The 19741-nt window shown below is 38.7% G+C and overlaps 3 protein-coding genes across 6 annotated transcripts; 1 reads left to right on the forward strand and 2 right to left on the reverse strand.

Annotated features, from left to right (window-relative positions):
* Positions 1-2247: 2247 nt before the first annotated feature.
* Mob2 lies at positions 2248-6843 on the forward strand. 2 transcript variants are annotated; one of them, XM_064124218.1, is made up of 5 exons: positions 2248-2724; positions 4995-5249; positions 5338-5462; positions 5738-5965; positions 6112-6843. In XM_064124218.1, exons 1-5 carry the CDS (start codon positions 2630-2632, stop codon positions 6174-6176), a joined length of 768 nt encoding a protein of 255 aa, XP_063980288.1. In that variant the 5' UTR covers positions 2248-2629; the 3' UTR covers positions 6177-6843. The 2 variants fall into 2 exon arrangements, with proteins under 2 accessions (XP_063980288.1, XP_063980289.1); XM_064124219.1 differs by lacking the exon at positions 2248-2724 and adding an exon at positions 2946-3162.
* On the reverse strand, positions 6110-8026 carry LOC135164135 (uncharacterized). 2 transcript variants are annotated; one of them, XM_064124220.1, is made up of 2 exons: positions 7766-8026; positions 6110-7296 (listed from the first exon to the last, which is right to left on the reverse strand). In XM_064124220.1, exons 1-2 carry the CDS (start codon positions 8011-8013, stop codon positions 6870-6872), a joined length of 675 nt encoding a protein of 224 aa, XP_063980290.1. In that variant the 5' UTR covers positions 8014-8026; the 3' UTR covers positions 6110-6869. The 2 variants fall into 2 exon arrangements, with proteins under 2 accessions (XP_063980290.1, XP_063980291.1); XM_064124221.1 differs by having other exon boundaries at positions 7762-8026.
* Positions 8027-8857: 831 nt separating this feature from the next.
* Positions 8858-14625, reverse strand: Hip14 (Huntingtin-interacting protein 14). 2 transcript variants are annotated; one of them, XM_064124217.1, is made up of 8 exons: positions 14065-14625; positions 13034-13576; positions 12208-12487; positions 11942-12142; positions 11708-11869; positions 11466-11622; positions 10989-11233; positions 8858-10880 (listed from the first exon to the last, which is right to left on the reverse strand). In XM_064124217.1, the coding sequence occupies exons 2-8, from the start codon at positions 13573-13575 to the stop codon at positions 10644-10646; spliced, it is 1824 nt and encodes a 607-aa protein (XP_063980287.1). In that variant the 5' UTR covers position 13576; positions 14065-14625; the 3' UTR covers positions 8858-10643. The 2 variants fall into 2 exon arrangements, with proteins under 2 accessions (XP_063980287.1, XP_063980286.1); XM_064124216.1 differs by having other exon boundaries at positions 12208-12508.
* Between the last annotated feature and the right edge of the window lie 5116 nt (positions 14626-19741).

Consider the following 19741-nt stretch of genomic DNA (forward strand, 5'->3'; position numbering starts at 1 on the left):
GCTGGCCTTTGCATCCAAGTTCAAGCCTGTGTCACTTTGAGGGAATTATAGAATGTACGGAAAGCAAGCTGGCAGTCTACTGGCAATGGCCAACATAAACTAACATACAGTTAATTGGCTGAAACAATAACGAATTACAAATCCGCATCGAAATATCCGAATATCATACACTAAAATTCTGTAAAAAATATAATTTGAATGGTGATGCGAGGGAAAAGAAGTTTCTGCAATACCAACAGGCGCCCTAACCGTCCAATGATAACAGCCAGTACCCGGCGTTACCAGGAACTTCCGTAATTCTCAGAAGCCGGAAAAGGAGAGACTAGTGATGATCAGCTCCGCTGTTTGTGTGACGCGCCGGCGTCGTCAAAAAAACCCACACACAGAGGGAGAGATCAGCTGGTGTTATTCGCTCCATCGCAACATTGACGAGGAGAAGGAGTTTCAACGAAGAATCAGAAGGTTGCCTTTGTTGTTGCACACTGATACCGTATATTTCCCCTGCCCCCACCAAAACCGCGGAAATCAGGGAGAAAGAGATAAAGAGTGATTTCACTGTCAATTCAGTGCAAACAAACAATCAAAGACCTCGCAGATGATGTCACATCGCCCGAGGACACTCTGAACCCCAACAAGAGGTTTTATCATACATGTGTGAACACCTCGCTGGCAGTGCTACGACAATTTGGATTATTTTTCGGCCAGGATACCAAGCAGGGCATCAGTAACCTAACTTTTATCACGTCTCCCTCCCTTTATCCCGTAAAATTCAGTGAAATCAGTGGCTCGGAACTGGACTCCATCCGCCGTGAATTGATATTTTTCCAGTGAATTGTTTTACTCATCGAGTCAGTGATTTTGTGAGACTGTTTTAATCAAGCACATCGGGAACAGGTGACAATAGTCAGCCTCGCCATGTTAGATTTCATGAGATCGCTCATCGTCGAGCGTTGATTCGCGAAGGATCCTATTTTTTTTTCTTCCTTCCCTCCCAGCACCCAGTTCTATTTTCTTTCCCAGTCCCTCGTATTTTTTTTCTTTCCTTTATGAGAATTTTCGTCAGTGAGTTTTTGGAGTATTCGGTGAAGTTATTTATTTATTTGAATTACCAGCGAGTTTATTTGTGAAGATAATCTGGGGGGCACCGGCGAGACTCTAGTGAAACTGAAAAATCATCCAAGCTGGATAGGTTACCCGAGTATCTCCGCGATACCGTGGACTGGTTTTTGGGGTGAGTAGTTTTTTTTTTCTCATCATTGATTTTCTTCACTTTCGATTACGCGACTCGGCAAGGATGAATTTATTCTTGTGACTCACTGCTGCCTATTGAAAGTCATAGATTTTTTTTTATCGGTCGTTAATTAATGCCTCGGGAACATTTGAATTGTTAATTAGAGCTCTCATTGTTTGAGGACTCAGGGATGTTTATTTACGTGGGTTGATTACACTTTGGAGCATTGAGTCGGGTTTTTCTTCGTCTTTTTTTTTTCAGGAGAGAAAGTTCCAGTGAGAGTCCAGCAGCGAGATTTGAAATAGAAGGAAACTCGTTTACAAGTTGATGAAAATGTCGACTTTCTGAGAGGGGCGGCGGGGGGATTTTGTTTTCTTTCACCAAAAGTGTGGGATTATTCCTCGTGTTTACGTGTTCTTTTAACCTTACGTAAATGAGGTAGCGTCACGGTTAAAAAAAAATTGTCCTTTTAATAGAGCTACGAGGTGGGAAAATATAGGGCAAATGAGGGGGACTGAGCATTTTTGTCGTAAACGTGACTGACAATTTGCTCAGTGAAAATGTCTTGTTTGTTGGCCCCTTTTGTACGTTTCGAGAGCTCCGTTATCGATCGTAAGAAAGTGTTACGAAGCACTCGAAACTCGATATACCCAAGACCCACGTACCAACATTTTGTTCTTTTTACCTACCTCACGCAGATGGTAAATAATGAATTCGCAGAACTAATACCTCAGCCCCTGACCAATAATTTGACAAAAAAAAAATAGTACGAGACTAAATTTAATTAAAACGACTGGATGAAATTGTTATCCCCGATGCGCGTGTTATTTTCGTCGGGAATTTCATGCATGTATGTGTCTCATAGGTGTTAGTAATGTTTTCTATTTTCGGCATTAACCGGTACACGTGTCTGTCCCGTTGGGAACTGCATTTTGAGTGACGAAAAATCAATAGAAAAGATTTGAAAATTATTTTAGCCAAGTCATGAACGTCCAGTCGTGAAGAAAAAAAAAATGAGGGGCCAAATTTGTTCCCACAGGCCACGATGTACTTTCATTCCCTCGTATCAGTGGGTATTTCCGCTTGTAGAGATAACAAAAATGTTCTGCACGACTTGTCGTCTCACGGATTAGGTAAAGTACACATTAAACAGTTAAAAATGAGATATCTACCTGGAATAAAGATAAAAGTAGGGGGAGGGGGAAGTTTGTGGTAGTGTGAACATTTTGTGGGGCTTCGGTAGATATCACCGCTCACTAATTGTATTACCGAAGGGCTTTGAGGTCTCAGGTGGCAACAAAAAGTCCCCAATCATATGTCAACCGCGTCGTAGCAACAACTCCAGTAATTAATTTTCCCTTTAAAACAGTGTTTTTTTCGGTGGTTAATTAATTAACAATGTTTGGCCTCGGTGGACGCAAGATTTTCCGATATTCGTCGATCGAAAATGCTCTGCCACTAGATGTCGAGGAGACGGTTACTTGTTTCTGCAGGTCAGTTCATCCAATAAAATTCGATTGAATGATCTATTTGTTTTGAGCATAACTTCAATTCGTCGCACTCATTCGTTAATTACTAGACTGATATGTGAAGGATAGGTTGTTTTGTGAGTGAGAGGAAGAGAGAGAGGAACTATCGATTGACGCAGAGGTGGTGAGAGACGACCGTCACTGGTCTGTGTTAGTCAGCTGACTCGAGTCAGCCGTAAACAGCTGATTCCCAAGGAACAGCATTTGCCGCTCACGGCAGGTGGGGTCTTGTGCTATTGCGGTATCACGCCGGTTTTCCTTTTTTTGTCGCATTGCCGGCATTCATGAATATTATTGATAAATTATTCATTTGTTCGGTTAAATGATGAAGAATATTTTGTTCATGAGGGGGAAAAAACTCTTCGGCATTTTCGGAAGTGACGAGAAAAAAGTCGAGACAAGGTGGTTTTTTTTTTATTCCCCTTCATTGTGAGAAGGCTTTAATCGCGTTTTACAATATTAGTGTAAAGGTCTAGAAAGATAATCCTCAAATTATTACGTTGTAATTTTGTCAGAATATTATTATGTAACAGTGAAGTGACTAAAGTTTTCGTGGGAAATGTGGAAATGCTTGAGAGATGCTCACACGAATTTTGGTCTTCCCTGGCGAGGCGGAGATATTCATCGAAAACTTGTTTTGGAATTTTGTTGACGCACTTGGATGTACCTACTTGACCACTATTTCTGATGAATGAAAGTGTTCTTTTAGTTACATTTCATTGCGTGGGGTTTCAGCTTCTATTACTTCTGTGTAAAACGTGAAAAAAATAGTCTGTCATACTTTACGTCGCAGAAAAAATTGGAATAGGCGAAAAAAGTTTGGCAAAATGTGGTCATCTCACCGAATGTCGAATCGATTCATCGAATACTTGTGTTAAATTTTCATTGATCTATTTGGATCAATTCCATCCTGTTTGTAATGGCCGGAGGAGGAGGTCCACGAGGGGGAAGAAAATTATTGGGCATTTTCGTGAGTCAGGGAAAAAATCAAGACGTTTTTCTTTTATTTTTTTTCAATTCTATTTCAGTTTATGGGAACTAGGCGCAAAAAACTGAGTAATGCTGAGTATTAATCTAATTTACTCAACACATTGTGCTTTACAAGACACGTGGCAAATTTTTTTCGTGGAAAAATCAGAATAGGCGAAATATATAGTTTAAAAAATTGTGTATTTTATTGGGACTTAAACATCTTTATTGAAAAATCGTGTCGGGATTTAGTTGACGTATTTCGCTCCAACCATTGTCTTCTATTTTTGGTGAATGGTGGAGGATATTAGGCCTACGAGGGGGAGAAAATTATGGAGCATTTTCATGAGTCACGAGAAAATTCAAGTCAGTAGTTTTCTTGTGATTTCTTTAATTCTATTCCATTGTGTGGAGGTTAAACAAGTAATTATTATACTTCGATGTACTCAGAGCTGTTTTTAACAAGTGAAGTCATAAAAGTGTTTGTTGGAAAAATTGACATTGATGATACTTATCGACAAACACACTATCTGATCTGAATTTGGACGTATTCGTCGAAAATTCGTGTTAGGATTGAATTGACGTATTTCGCTCTAACCATTGTCTTCTATTTTTGGTAACTAGTGGAGGATATTCGCTCTACGAGGGGAAGAAATCTATTGGAAATTTCATGAGTCAGGGGGAAAAGTCGAGACAAAAGGTTTTTTATTTCGTGAGTCAGAAGAAAGAAGTCGAACGGGTTTGACAAATTTTATCCAGAAGTTGAAAAAAAAAATCTACTGTAATTCATTGAAAACCTATTAATTCACTAGTGAAGTGCTAAAAGTTTCAGTAAAAACTTTTCGATAGACGAACCGTCACAATATTTCATTATCTATCTACCACATTCATTGAAATGTCGTTATCTCATTTGAATTTGGAGGTATTCATTGAATATTCGTATTGGAATTTAGTTGTCGTATCGGACTCTAGTCACTTGACTACTATTTGTAGTGAATAATGATAAAAATATTCCGTCTGCGAGGAGAAACGAATATTTTTAATTTTCACATGTATAACGAGGAAAAAATGTAAATGTCAAAATGTACATTGCTTGGAGACTTTTTTAACTATTAACGCTGAAGAATTGAGTCTGAAAGACCATAATTGACTTATCTGAATCCGTTTTTAAAAATTCGTCATGTCATAATTTACCTAAACTTAATGTTCTGAAGAAGGTAATTATCGACGTAATCTTTTACAACTTGTGTAAATTCTCATTATAGAAAAGCCCGAAGAAAGGAGAAAGATGCAGGAACAACTGAAGACCCGAAATTGTACTTGGAGGAGGCAGCACTGGAGCGACAGCTGCCCGAGTTGGATCTCAGAATGCTGGTCGATTTGCCACCAGGACTCGACTATAACGAATGGCTTGCCTCCCACACTCTCGCACTGTTCGACCACATAAACTTATTCTATGGAACTATTTCTGAATTTTGTACCTCAACAGGATGCCCAGATATGACGGGGCCTGGCTTAAGGTAATCTATTCTCTTTCACAATAATAAAACAAATACTTTAATTCCTCAATCACTGCTCCAATGAATCATCTCGTTATGAAATTTTCAGAACTTATTTGTGGTTTGACGAGAAGGGGAAGAAGACGAGAGTGGCTGCGCCACAGTATATAGACTACGTCATGACGTTTACACAGAGAACCGTTAGTGATGAAACAATATTCCCTACTAAATACGGTAAAGCCTCATTTTTTAATAATTAATGAAAAATTGTAATCATGAGAGAATAATCCACACTTGAGCTTATTCAATTCGGTGCAATTTTCGGTAGAAATTCAATTGAATCGAGGCAATGAAATAATTTCTAGGATTTGGAAGAGTTGAAAAATATATAACGCAATGGAAAAATATGCCAAATAATCGTTTCAAATGTTAAATTTTATTCCTTATCTTGTAGTACAATAATAGTTATCCAATAATCAGTGTATCATAATTTTATTGTGGTTTCGTAGCCAACGAGTTTCCCAGCTCGTTTGAGTCGATAGTGCGTAAGATTCTGCGGCTACTGTACCATGTAGTGGCACACATTTACCACTGCCACTTCAGAGAGGTTGCACTCTTGGGCCTCCACGCTCACCTCAATTGTGTATTCGCTCATCTCACACTCCTTAATCAACGCTTCAATCTCATTGACGCCAAGGAAACGGAAATACTTGGAGATTTGGAGGCAGCTTTGCTAGGTAATTAACACCCTTGTACTGTTCCCAGCACAAAATAAAAATGTAAAAATAAAAGTGTAACAGAGCAATTTTACAAATTAACTCAGAGGAATAATTAATTGCTGTAATCTTTCTTTATTGCTTTACCTCAATATTCATTATTCCAGGTGACTCCACATCGGGTACATCAACTACAACATCAATTCAAGATCCACCAAGTGCAGCCACGTAGAAAATAAATCCGTTTATAGAATTTTAATTAAAAGTTGATGAATAACCGAGGTTGCAGTTCCTGAGCCTAGGGTTAAACGATGTAGGTGGAAGCCCCCTACTATTCGTTGTTCTCAATATTAAAAAAAAGTTTTTATTACATTTTTTTTCGGATTTAGCTTATGAATAATATGATGCGTCACGAGAAATAGAGAGAAATGGCATGAATACTTGAACGACAGTGATAATTCATTTGAGAAAGAACACGAGTGATACGAAAATGCATGTTGGAATTACGAGGAGAAACAAAAATTTATGGAAAAATCATGAATATTCGAATGATGTTGAGAGTATGTAGTATCTGTAAATAGTGCAAACGAGGCGAGAGAAAGAGAGAGAAAGAGCAGACAAATACAATTATGTAAATTAGTCAATTTTTTTTCTGCGTTTGCTGTTTGTGAGATTGTACATAATTTATTGAACAAAAATAGTGAAAAATGCAGAGGAAGAGTGAAATGAATCAATAAAACAAAGGGATAAAAACGTTGAAACTGCTGTAATAAAATAATTGTTCTGTAAAAAAATTTAATGGAGAGAAAAGGTAAATGAAAAAAAAAACATTAAAAACAATAATAATATTGTAAACATAAATTGAATAGTAATAAATATATACCTGGCGTTGAAATGTTCTCATGTTGTTGTTAATCGTTGTTTATCAAGTGGGAATATTTCCATTTGTGACGTTTCGGTTGATCTCGATCAGTCTTATTGCTTGAAAAAGTCGTGACAATTCACGAATGAAAAAACCTATTGCCTCGGCGATTGGTTCGCAAAGGTCTCGCAAAGATGTTGCAATGTTGTAGAGTAATATCAATACTGGTTGAATCAGTGCATTAAATATTATCGTCAACAGGGGCTTGATGAAATAGTCGGATAGCAATTGAATTATTCCAATCGTTAGAGGCCTTATCAGACTGTACAGAATAAAGCGAAGCAGTTGGAGGAGGAATGCTGTTATGAACGTTATTCCTATGTTTATTGTGCCAAAAAATTCTGCCCAGAATCTTGTCGCTGCTTGATCTGTCTTGTCCGCAAATTTTTCCGTCGTCAGGAGGGGAATTGCATCGGTTGTTCGATAGTATCTATCCATTTAGGAGAATCGTACATCAATGAGAATGAAATTTATGCAATTTTAGGAGGGTTCTACTTTTGGCCCAAGAATTATTCCCTTTTTTTCGTTCATACAATTTTATCATCAGATTTTCTCATGAACGAATAAATTTCATAGAAATACTCAACGAGTGGTGATTAATTCTAAACGATTTATGATGAACTGTCGATTTGTTTTCTATTCTCATTTTAATAGAAATGTTTAGTGGGCAATATGGTCTATCGTGAAAAAACGTAATCGAACTCTACAAAATGAAAAAAACAAATCATGAAATAATTCATAATTTATTGAGTTACTTGCATTAGCACAGACTCTCATAAGTTGAATAAATTAACTAAATGGACTTGTTGATAGATTTTCAATTGTCAAAAGCACGTAATGAAATGGACAGAAAGTACTGAACCCTTTTGAAAGTATCAAGAGCGATTTTATATACCTACGATGCATTACCGTGATCAAAATAGTAGATTTCGATTTTCCCAGTGATATTCTTGAATTTTTTATGAATCTCGTGGACATCAGAGTTTATTTTCGGAGGTAAAATGCAAGGGGAAGTTTGTTTCATCCCTTTTGAGGGCTGAAACTTCGTGGAGGGATTTTCTGGCACGCAGGGCCGACAGGGCCCCTTCCCGAAGATATTTCTTGGGCTCTCGGGATTTATATCCTGGGTCATGCCAGTCCACACCATTGGGGGAACACATGGGGTTCTAGAATTTATAAGTCCCTGATAGAAGGTATCTTTACGATGGGGAGGCATTGACTCACATTCTGTAAGCATGGCAAAGACACTCAGTGGACTGCCAATCGTCACGTGGATTTTTTAATTTTTGATTTTTTGGGCCCAACTGACTAGATTTTTGATCAATTCTCTTGGCTTTTTTAATATCTACCGTTGCGTCTGAGGAGATGGACACTGAGACGTCTGTATGTCTGTCCTCTTCGATTGTCATATTAAAAAACTATCTCTAAAAAAATGTAAAATATTTATACGTCAAAGGGGTTATGTAAATGTCAACAGAATCGAACGTGTTTCGTGTCAGACGTAACGATTGGATCAGTTTTCGTTCTTTTCTTTTTTGTTTAGACGAATAGAAAACAAAACCTGTAGTGACGATATTTTATACTTCGTCCATTAGGCCAGGTCAATCATCAGTGATTATCTCAAATTGATAAGATTTGTTTACAATCCTTTTGCCACCAAAGCACACTAATACTCTGGGAAGAAATAATGTTGATGTTTTTCTCGTCACGTTTTCGACGGTACTTTATGAGAGCGACGATTTATAAAAATTAGAGTTCTGAGTAATTAGTCTATGATGATGTGGACGTCATCGTCGAGGTAGAATTAATGGCATTTTCGAAGAATATGAATTATTACTTCCTATGTAAAAGGACAATTATTAATAAGAGCCATGAATTACGAACAATTTACTGGATCGTAAAAAATACTTCAGAAAATGAAACATTTTTATTATTGGAAAAGCTGCTCGTTCCATTAGAGAGGTAATTAGAACTAAATGAAAACGCACAACTGAATGGCCATTTTTTTATTTTTCGTCCTTCAGGAGAGATCAATGATCAATCATTGTTTCGAATTTATACAATTTGTTTACAATCCTTTTGCCACTAAAATACATTGCTAGTTTAGAGAGAAAACATAATATTGACATGTTGTTTGTCGTCAAATTATCGACGTTACTTTATCAGACAGACGCTTTATGTAAAAATCACAGTTTTTAGTAATTAGGGTTCTATGAGGATGTGAACTTGTTCGTCAGCTTGGAATGAATTGAATTTTTGAAAAATATAAATTATTATCCCTAATGTTAAACAACAATTAGTCGTCTTAACAATGAATTAACGTAAATTCATCGAGTGATAAATATAATGATTGAGAAAATATGAATAAATGACAGTGAAATAATTACCTAATGAGACAAGTTGTACATCCTCTCAGAGAATCATTAAAACTGAATGAAAATACGCCTCTGAATAATCTAGACACTGATACGCCTCAACTCATCCTCTGATATCAATAAGTAATACACGGAAATATTTTTAACGCTTTAAAGTTAAGACTAGAGAGTGAAAAAAAACTGTTCTCTTGTCCCAAATCCCTTCACATACTCAATCCAAAGGCTACAATGCTTTATCATACCGATTTGATTATGGTGACACTAAAGATTCATTATCATTAGCTCAAATGCGATATATTGATCTGTTTTTGTTTGTGGTCGTAAATATTTAAATTGCGAGCTCCTATGCAATGGTGCATAACAATTAATAAATATGTATCACGCTCGGGCAATAATTTAATCAGCGATTTTATGTCTCAGTACGTCCTCAGCCATATTGTGTATCGATTTCGCAGCATATAAAATCTATCCTCGAGGGATAACAGAATTTTCTCGAATATACATAAAAAAAAATCAGCCTCTCCCCTCCCTTAATTGTGACATCCAGAATTTTTACCTTAAAAAAATCCCAGACAATTGGAACTACTTCCTGGAATGTCAGGTAATTCATTTGTACATAGGAAAAAATTAATACATAAAAAATTGAGGTACACGATAACGAACAAGTCATTCGTTACAAAATGAATCCCTGAAAACACAATGCACTAATTTCATTGAGTATTTCTCAAATAAAAACGATGAAAACTATTTACATGCAGAGTATCTCCTCTATTATTGAAAATTTTGAATACCGAAAAATAGGGAGCTGCCCTCTATTGTACTTTAGAATATCGTCAGGATATTATTTTTCTCTATGCAGTACTAACAGATTATTGACCTAATAATATTTCATTTATGAAAAAATCAGGAAGAGATGTTGAGTGGGACATTCTTATAGATGTTTCCCTGATGTGCTATTATTCTGATGATAATATCATGGAATTCGCTCAATTTTACAAGCTCCAGGGCTTATAGAAGTTCTACCTCCAAATAGGATCTAGAAATTGTCCCAATTATATACGTTTAAGTTCCATAATTTTCTATAAGAACATTCTCCAGAACATTTCGACGATCTTTTCGTGTTTTCAATCGCAAAAATGCTCGCACTCCCCTTTGTTTCAAACGTCCCGTACATGCTCTTAAAAAATATGTTTATTCACAAATGACAAATCCACACATAAATGACCAAGCCAACTTCTTTGGTAAATAAGATTAGTACGCGAGATATTTGAGAAAAGTAATACGGTGTTGTGACAAGTGATATGGCTCTCAGTGTGCAACAATGTATCCTGGTTCGCTGTGTTGTCAGAGATTTAGGTACATACGATATTTTCAACGAATTATTGACAATTTAAAAACGTAATTAGACATACTGGTAGTTGTCCTTGCCTGTTAGCAGCGGTAATTTTTCCACACAATGTTTAGTATCAAAACTGTGGAGCCAGTCGGAGCTGGGTTTAGCTTTTATACCGCAGAAACTAAAATTACAAAAGTCCGCGATATTTTGTAATGCTCCACGATGAAAAGGATTGCCTTGTTTGAAGTGCTCGTAACGGCCAGCATTCATTCTCTCATTTGTCGTCATTCCGAGGACCATAATCTGTAGAATAAAAAAAAACATATTATAAGAAAAATAATAATTGAAAGAATAATGTTTTGAAAGTTTGAATCTTTCTTAAAATGAATTTTCACTGAAACGAATGAGTACTTGATAGAGTTGACAGCCTAATAGAACGGAAACCCAGAGTGCATGAAGCCCAGTATTAGCTACTATCCACATAACCCATGCGTCACATGTTGCTGCAGCTATGAAGTAATTATCGATTCGATGGCCATTCGTCAAGTTCGACCAGCATTCAAACTGCCAATATTGAACGCTGGCGGATAGTATTACGATGCACAGACCAAGTAGTGATACAAGGAAGCCAAGGAAGTATTTGTGATTATGTGCACCTGGAACATTAACATAACATATCCCATGATTCTGCCCTGGTTATGAAAAGTTCAATGGAAAGGCTGAATTTTTCAATTAAAAGTCAAAGAGAATTTCAATTCTCAAACTGTCGACTAGTTTTCGTTTTAAAAAACAACAATCAGCAAAAACCTAATGGAATTTACTGCTCAATTCTTTTTTACTAGACGTGACTTATTGATGAAGGGTAAAAAAATTGATTTTCATTCACACCAATGCAGTTGCTGATCCAAGGACAATGATGATCGAATCTCGCGACGCAACGATCACAAGTGGAGCAGTGTTTTGACCTCAGTGGCCTTCTGACTAGACAAGTGGTGCAGAACCACTGCGGCTCGAAACCCCCAGTTTCTGCCAACTCAACGATAGTCTGAAGAAAGAAGAAAAAAAAGCATCCAAGTGATTAAACAAATCAATGCTTTCTGGCGACTGAATTGATTTCCCAGCAGACTTACACTCAATTTGTCCTCATGAGTAGCTGCAATGACTCCAGGATCTCCTCTCCAGGAACGAAGAAAGCATAGCCACAGTGGAACTGAGCCACCGACGAGCAGCAGCCACAGGTACCAAGAAGCATGAACACCCAACCAGAATATCCAAGTAACGTAAATCCACATCTGTAATAATTATTTTTCTCATGATTGAGGTCTAACTATTACTCGATTAGACTCTTCACAATGTAGTTATACCTTCGTTGCTAAATACGTTGCCATTGGGAGAACATTGTAAAGTCTCTCGTCGAACAGAAATGTTTTGGCGGTGTATGCACCGATATACAGCAACATAAAGGCACCGAGTTTAACGAGATAATCAATGTTCAATTGAAATATCATTCCAGTTAGATAAAATGCTATGAATGGAGCACTGACCATGCAGTACCATCTTAATCTCTGCAAGAACATAAATTGGATATAATTATTAATGTCAATACTTTGACCCAGAAAAAAAAAATTACCTTGTCGCGACACCAAGCCCTTGTTCTCCCCTGTTTCTCCACAATTTCTGTGCTAATACCAGGGCCAAGCCAAGCAGCTCCGATATGGGGTCCCAATAATGTCATCGGTGTTTCATTCTGAAAATTAGGTACATCGAGTGCAGCCCCCTGACGAACGAGGGTTGAAATAGCAGTATTATTCTTGGCAACAATGGCCCAATGTAGTGCTGTATTTCCATGGAGATTATCAGTCAATGAGTGACTGGCGCCAAGCATAAGAAGTAATCTCGTCGGATCCAGGCTGAAAAAAGAAGTGAATTGACTACATCACGAGTTGATATTTCCTCCTCTACGCACAGGGGAAATGTCATGAACCCTTCGTGGACACACGTGCCCTCAATTTGCGACGACTAAATTCATGAGGAAGAGTGGGTATAGTTTCCAGCCAGCAAACACATTAAATTTGAAAACAATTTACATTCAACGGTCTCGAAGTTTCATAGAATTAATTCTTCGCTCGTCTTTCGTTCAATCGAACATCTCTTTCATGGACAGAAGCATCAATTCATTTCTTCAATTGATGACCTTCACCACTGGACGATTCCCCCTGTTTATGTCAAGTAAAAAAGAACGACTTTAGATTCGTGCGGATTATCTATTGCACGTGATTTTGCTGTCAATATTATGAAGTCTTACACAGTTTTGGAGTCTAAAAAAATATCATCAATTGCATTTTTGGATAATATTGGGAAGTAAAGTCAATGGGACAGAAATGACAAATTAATTATTTTCTATATTTACCACCACGTGTGGTCCACGAAGGGCCAAATGACATTTCGAAATTTACCTGTTGACTTTGTAAGCACTCCACATCAAAGGTGTCATGGCACTGCGATCAGGAGTATTAGGATTAACCCCTTTGGCTACTAAATAAGCAACAACTCCAGTGTGGCCAAACTGGGCTGCCAAATGGATGCATGCAAAGCCCTCACAGTCCCTGAGGGTTGGATCAGCTCCAGCCCTCATGAGAATGGCGAATGTCTCGAGATGTCCCTGCCTCGTGGCCCAGTGTAGAGGTGTTGACGCCAATTCTCCACCAACAGCGTCGACATTGGCTCCCTTTGCTATCAAATACTTGACTATCTCTTTTCTGTTGTTTATGGCTGCCCAGTGGAGCAACGTCACTGTCTCAGAGTCTGGCTGATTGACATCAGCACCAGCATCGACTAGCTCTGTCACACGTTCGAGGGCTCCATACTGAGTAGCTCTGACAATGTCGAAATTACTGCAGTCCTCAGTCGATCTTGGTGGATCCTGACGGCGGCGAGACTCCTGCTCGTCTTGACTATCCTCTCCAGGACATGCTGAACGAATTGGAAGCCCGTACATCCTGAATGAATAATCACATGGAATTTTGCTCAGCGAATTTATAGAGAATACCTTTACATCGACCACCTAATTTCAAGAATGAGTGAATTCCTAGCGTCGACTTTCTAGGGGATATCTTTGAGTGAGTAAGGTGATTAAAAGTTCATTAGTCTTGTGAAACGGAAATACCACAAGACTGAAATCACAGAAAAGGGGAAGACGTTCAATATTTGATGTGAGACTGCTCAAATAGATAATAGGTGGGGAATAGAGAGTGTTCTTGTTAATGCCAAACAGACAGATAAAAATGTTTGATTATAATCTGATATTGTTACATGTGTTAGAAACAACTGTCTTGATAAATCATGAGGTTAGCTTTTCCTCACATACAAAGGAACCTGAAGTAAAATAGTTCTAACAGGCCTAGAATTTTCAAAAAATCCCCTCCGCACCTCCACTACTTCCCATGGACATTAACAAGATTATACAAAATACTGTGCTGATGCTCACCTGTCAATTATTGTTTTCAATCTCTATCGAATAATCCAAGTAAATTTGTCAGCATTGTTCAGGTTAAAATTGGGGGTTTATTGTGATCATCAGGGATTCACGAAGGATTCATGGAGGGATCAAAGGCAGCCAGGAAACAATGCGCGTGTGTGGTGGGTTGGATAACACAAATTATGTTGAAAATCCGAAAAAAGTTGCAATAATCACGCATCACTTATATCACTCCTCATTATTCGATGGTTGACCGTTAATTCATTGAATTTATATGAGTACTTCAATGAAGAAGGAAGGAAATTGATGGAATTCCAGGGGAGTGACTCCAAGCACTTGAATATTTACACTCGTCAGTATCCAAAACACTATTGCAACTGTTGCAGTGAAATTTATTATTTGAATCCACTGCAGAGTGCGGTTATTGATCAAACTTGCTATTGATTTTGATCTGTGGATATTTTTTCTTTACGGATAATTTGTTTCAATCGATTTTTGGGGGCCGAAAATAGAGAGATAGAACAGTCGAGGCCGAAGGCAACTGCGGGAACTGGGACCAACAGTTTTGGTTAGGTTTTATCGTTACCCAGTGCCCCCGTGAGAGCGAGATGTCGTTAGACTGATGAACGACGTGGAGGTAACGTACCGGGTGCTGATTCTTCTAACTGACCGCCGATAACTTAGTAATGCGAAGATGCCCTCTACTTGTTAGAGAGCGCATCGGGGAGGAATTCTCCCTTGTAAAATCATAATTGAAATTCACTCAATGTACTCACCCAGCGGGGGGTTGCAAATGAAAAATTTAAGCCGATACATAACAATAATCTTTCATTTACGGTTGACCAGACCAGAACCAATGCTTTTCCCAAATCCATCCCCTCCACGTGTCGCTAAGGGCTGTGACCCTCTTCCGTCTTGCATTTTTAAACACTCGTTAACATTATCTAATTATTTTATTTAACTTTTATCTCTCTCCATTCGATTTCTACCCAATGAATAAATTATTTAAGCGATCGTTCAATTTTTTTCTCGACTTGCGGTTTTTTTAATTATGAAAGCACTATAATAAAGGTTTTCTCCAGAACATCAACAATTCCCGATACCTGGAACTTCCCTTTTCATACCACGGACTTTACGGAATAAATAAATAGTTTGCATCTGCACGTAAATTTACATAAAGACTGTGTTCAAACATCCGTGATTTTCTTCTCGCTGGTCTTCTCTCTTGAGAGTCGAAAATACGAGGAGCAGGGAGAGGGGGCAAAGAAAGATAATCAATCGAGAGTAAGGGTAAACTGATATCTTATCAAAGTTAGTCCATCTTAACGTTAAAGTTGGGTTGAAGGTAGTGTGTGAGGGAGAGAGAGAGAGGAGAGTTGAACCAATAGTTACCATCGCCTCTATCTCATCCCTTGGTTCTTATTTTCTCTCTCGCTCCGCCTCAGGATGATTCTCTATCAGGATATCTCTCTTGCTCTTGTGTGAGACTCGTCGTCGCCACAGCTACTGCCGCTGTCTGTCCATATCCCACACATCCTCTCTGTATCCCCTCGAACTTTGTCGATCAGACTTGAAAGCAAGCTTACGAAGTACACACCGAGTTTACAGACCCCGCAATATGTATTATGCAAGACCTTTATTACATTATTTTGATATTAATGGGAATTAATAGACCGTAGAAAAGTCGTCGGGGTTTGAGGAGATCTGAGCGTCTTCGGCCCTTGGCTGTCGACAACAGGACAGACTGCGGACTTTACGTTACCTGATTTTGTCAGTCAAGTGGGGGTTGCAATTGTGGCTGAATTGAACTTCTCAACTGATGAATATCCAGCCCAATAATGTTTACAACTTCGATTGGTAATTCTTTATCCCAGTTTCACCAAACAACTTTCCTGATTCTTCTGCGGAAAGGCCTTTGAATCATTAGTGGGTCTAGGCACGTAACTGAGTGATAGTCACTCGAGCTTGGCTCGGTGACAGCATCCAATCTCCGGTTACTTTCCTCCCTCGATGCTAAACACGTCTAGCCTAGCATTTTATCATGCCAAAGTACATCCAAAAACAATTTCTCTTGTTGGGGTGATTGAAGTTTATCAATTTTGCTTAATTACTTCCGCAAACTCTCACCAACTGATTTTTTTTCATTAGCTACGCACATGCAGGGCAGATATAGGGTGACATGTGAAGGTCCACGCTGGGTGTCAAAGTGGATTATTCCCAAAAATGTGGAGAGTAATTTGATTAGAGAAACAAAATTGGAGTCCTGGACACTGTGGCCTCATTTAGATATCGGCTTAACGATCTTCCGTTCATTAGAAGTAATTGAATTCGAATTATATTGGGCATATTCTCGATTTGGTAACGTAAGGGTGCCACCAGGGACGAGTTATTTTATTAAAATTCACCCTCAGTCGAGTGGAGATATTTATGATCTCAAATGGATCGTTAGAAAATCCAAATATTTGTTCAAAGAGAAACTTCATGTTGGCTCATTCTAACGATACGTTTGCTCAATGTTTATGATAACACAATATTCCATCGTGATAGGACGTCTTGTTTACCAGTATGTCAGTACCGGGGTAATTTCCGGGGAACATTATTCCCCTCATTCTTATTTCCCCGCACGTACGCAAGGCCCTTGCCATTTCTCCCACCCACCCCTATTCGCCCACGCAGCAATGCCTCCCATCGTCGGTCGGTGGGTAGGTGGGGGTGGAGGTCTTCCCCTAGGTGTAATGGACCTGAGAAACAGATAATTACCCTCACCCGCTCAGACTGACTCTCCCCCTCTCCAGGGGGTCTCACTCCCATGGGGACTTGCGATTTTTTTCCTCCCTCTCTTCATCCTCACTCTTTTTTGACGCAGACCGAGGATCAAGCTCTCATTTTAGTTATGAGTAACTCGTCGGGTGTTTATTTAGCTTCGTAAAAGCCCTTTCGAGGCTACTCATTATTTCTGGTTTATTCTTCTTTCCGTTTGAGACTTTCCAGGAAAAAAAAGTATCCCTCGGAATGGAGAAATGAAGACTAATCGTTTGGTGAGTCACTTTGGGGTTGCAGTGGATTACCTTTTGTTGGGGGGGTTCCGGTGGGAAATGATGACTCCCGTGGTTACGATTGCATGATCAACAGCATTTAGACACTCCCAAATAGTTTTGTTAGTCTCATGATTTTTTTTTCAACTATCGGAGAAGTGACCATTCGCGTGACTGGGTTCCACTTCTTAGTTTTATTGGTTCATTCTCTCTGATCCTATTATTTTTAGCAGTAGAAGGGACGGGAAATAATCGATAACAGAGATAGCCCTTTTTTCTTAGGGCTCGACGGACCGAAATTTCGAAAGAAATTCATTGCAGTTATTGCTGGAATTTGTAAAAATTGTCAGTGACGCAGGGACTCGAAAATTGAGAGTTTTCATTTATTTAACTCATTTATTAACATTTCTCTCCTTATTCCTCATGAAAATACATTAAAAAATGCAATTCTGGGTTCCCCTCACTGACATAAACAACATTTTATCACAGTTTATTGTACGCTCTCTCCATTCGATGTTTTTTGCAACGGAATCCGCGTTATGAGTCATAATCTGCCCTTTTTATCCTTCTCATTTGTTTTAGCCATTTTCATCTCTCTTTCTCCCTCCCTCCCGTGATTTTTTTCGTCAACCCTCGCTTTGAAACGAGATAAAGGGGGGTTGAGAGCACAGAAGGTAGCGTGGAAAATGGGTCTCCAGAGGTGGCTGAACTACACCAAGTCAAGGATAGTCACGTCCCGCAACGACGACTTTGACGTTGACCAATCAACGCTAAGATAAATTATTAGCAAATGTGTATACCCTCCTGGCACAATGGCATTTGGGGAAGGGCCTTGGGGAGTTTACACCGCACTCTCACGCAAAATATCGAACTGAGACATCTACGAATTGCGGACATTGTTCCATGGAGTTTGCTGCTATTCGGCCGGTTGTTGACGCATCACGTGAGCGCATTTTTGAAAATGATTTCATCCAAAATAAAAATTGCCCTGATTGTAATGAATTGGAGTCCCACAGAATTCAACTCCGGGGAACTATTTTCCTTTATTGGATTGCCCAACTGTATATTAATGGATCCGCAATTTTTTTATTCTTCCCCTTTCGCATTGAATTTTTCACGACTCATTAATCAGCGTCGAATGAAACTTTTATTGCGGAATATTGAAATGCGATAGTCGTTGAATTCAGATAAATTGGTTCTATATGACTCAATTAGAATATTGAAACATATTTTTGCACTCGTATTTTACAGGGGGTGGAAAAGGGGTAGGAGTAACGGGTATAAAAGTAAGATAGGTACTCAGGGACACGTCGGGACTAAGAGGTTGCTTTTAAGGACATAAAATACGTTTACGTTGTCGTGTATTTTTCCCCTTGCTAAAGGTCTGGATCTCTCCAGAGGTCTCTCGTAACCTGACACGCTCCTACGATGAAAAATTTCCGACCTATTTTTTTCATTCAACATCGGTTATATAATTTAACTATTCTATTTTCATATTTTCAACGGCAGAGGAAAATGTTATCATTGTTTTCGAATGGAGCTTTGGAACGGATATTTATTGCTGGGGGAGGGTTTCATTGATGGGTTTTGGCTCTGGTTTCCTTCGGTGACCACTCGCCGAGATGCTACTGATACGGGATACGAGAATTTGGTGAATCCGAGGAGAATGAAATTTCTGAAATTTTTTTCTTCCCTCATTCCATTATTCATGTCAGATTATCTCTCAATTTCAGCTTTGCGAAATCGTCCTGCTTTATAATTAATATAATAAAATTAATTGAATAATCATCCGAGTATTTTTCCAACGAACGACAAAAGCTCCAAGAGCAGCATAAAAATGGTGGATTTTTCTCTTAAAAAATATATACCTGTAGGTATTTTTTTAATCATATCATTCGAGCGTAATTTTTGCAGTAATGGGAACACAAAATTCCCCCCAACACAGCTCCATCATGCTCCCGATGATGTCAACAAATTTAATGGCACTGCCTGACTAAAAAATTCAACTCATCGATACGTCATAAATTTTTTTCACAGCTCGAGTGGGGATCGATGTAAAAAATTACTATTGCAGAGTGAGACGTAAAAGTGACAAGTTGGGGTGAATGTTACGACCCCCTGAATATTTAATTCATGGAGTTGAAGCCACCACTGATGCCCCTGGGGCAGAGAGGCAATAATTCATCGACAGTTTGGCATATCGGGTTCCCCCGGAAAGCAACAAAATAGCGGATTAAGAAGTTTTCAGGTGAGGAACAGGTTGAATGACGGGAGCAGGAGAAAAGAGTCGGTAAGCGGATACTAAATGAGCTTCTCCACCACTGAATGGGAATGAGATGAGCCGGTGCATGTGGAGAATTCCCCGAGGAGGCTCAACGTCTCATTTTTTTTCCTCCCTTCAGTTTAAAAAAATATCTTTTCCCATCGCACAGCTCTAATTAATTTTAACTTCATTGTGTCGTTCTCTTCTCCAGCTTCAACTTCTTCTTTTTTAAAACTCAGTTATTCCGTTCTCTACTTTGTTTTGATGACGCCGGGCCCGTGGAGGCATTCAAACGTTGACTCCAGCTTGATATCAACCGGAAAATAGTGCACATGCGCGAGCTTCGACTCTCGTGTGTATTACTGAAAAGCCTCATGCTGCTATTCTG

Source organism: Diachasmimorpha longicaudata, chromosome 6 (assembly GCF_034640455.1).
Source record: "Diachasmimorpha longicaudata isolate KC_UGA_2023 chromosome 6, iyDiaLong2, whole genome shotgun sequence".
NCBI lineage: Eukaryota > Metazoa > Arthropoda > Insecta > Hymenoptera > Braconidae > Diachasmimorpha > Diachasmimorpha longicaudata.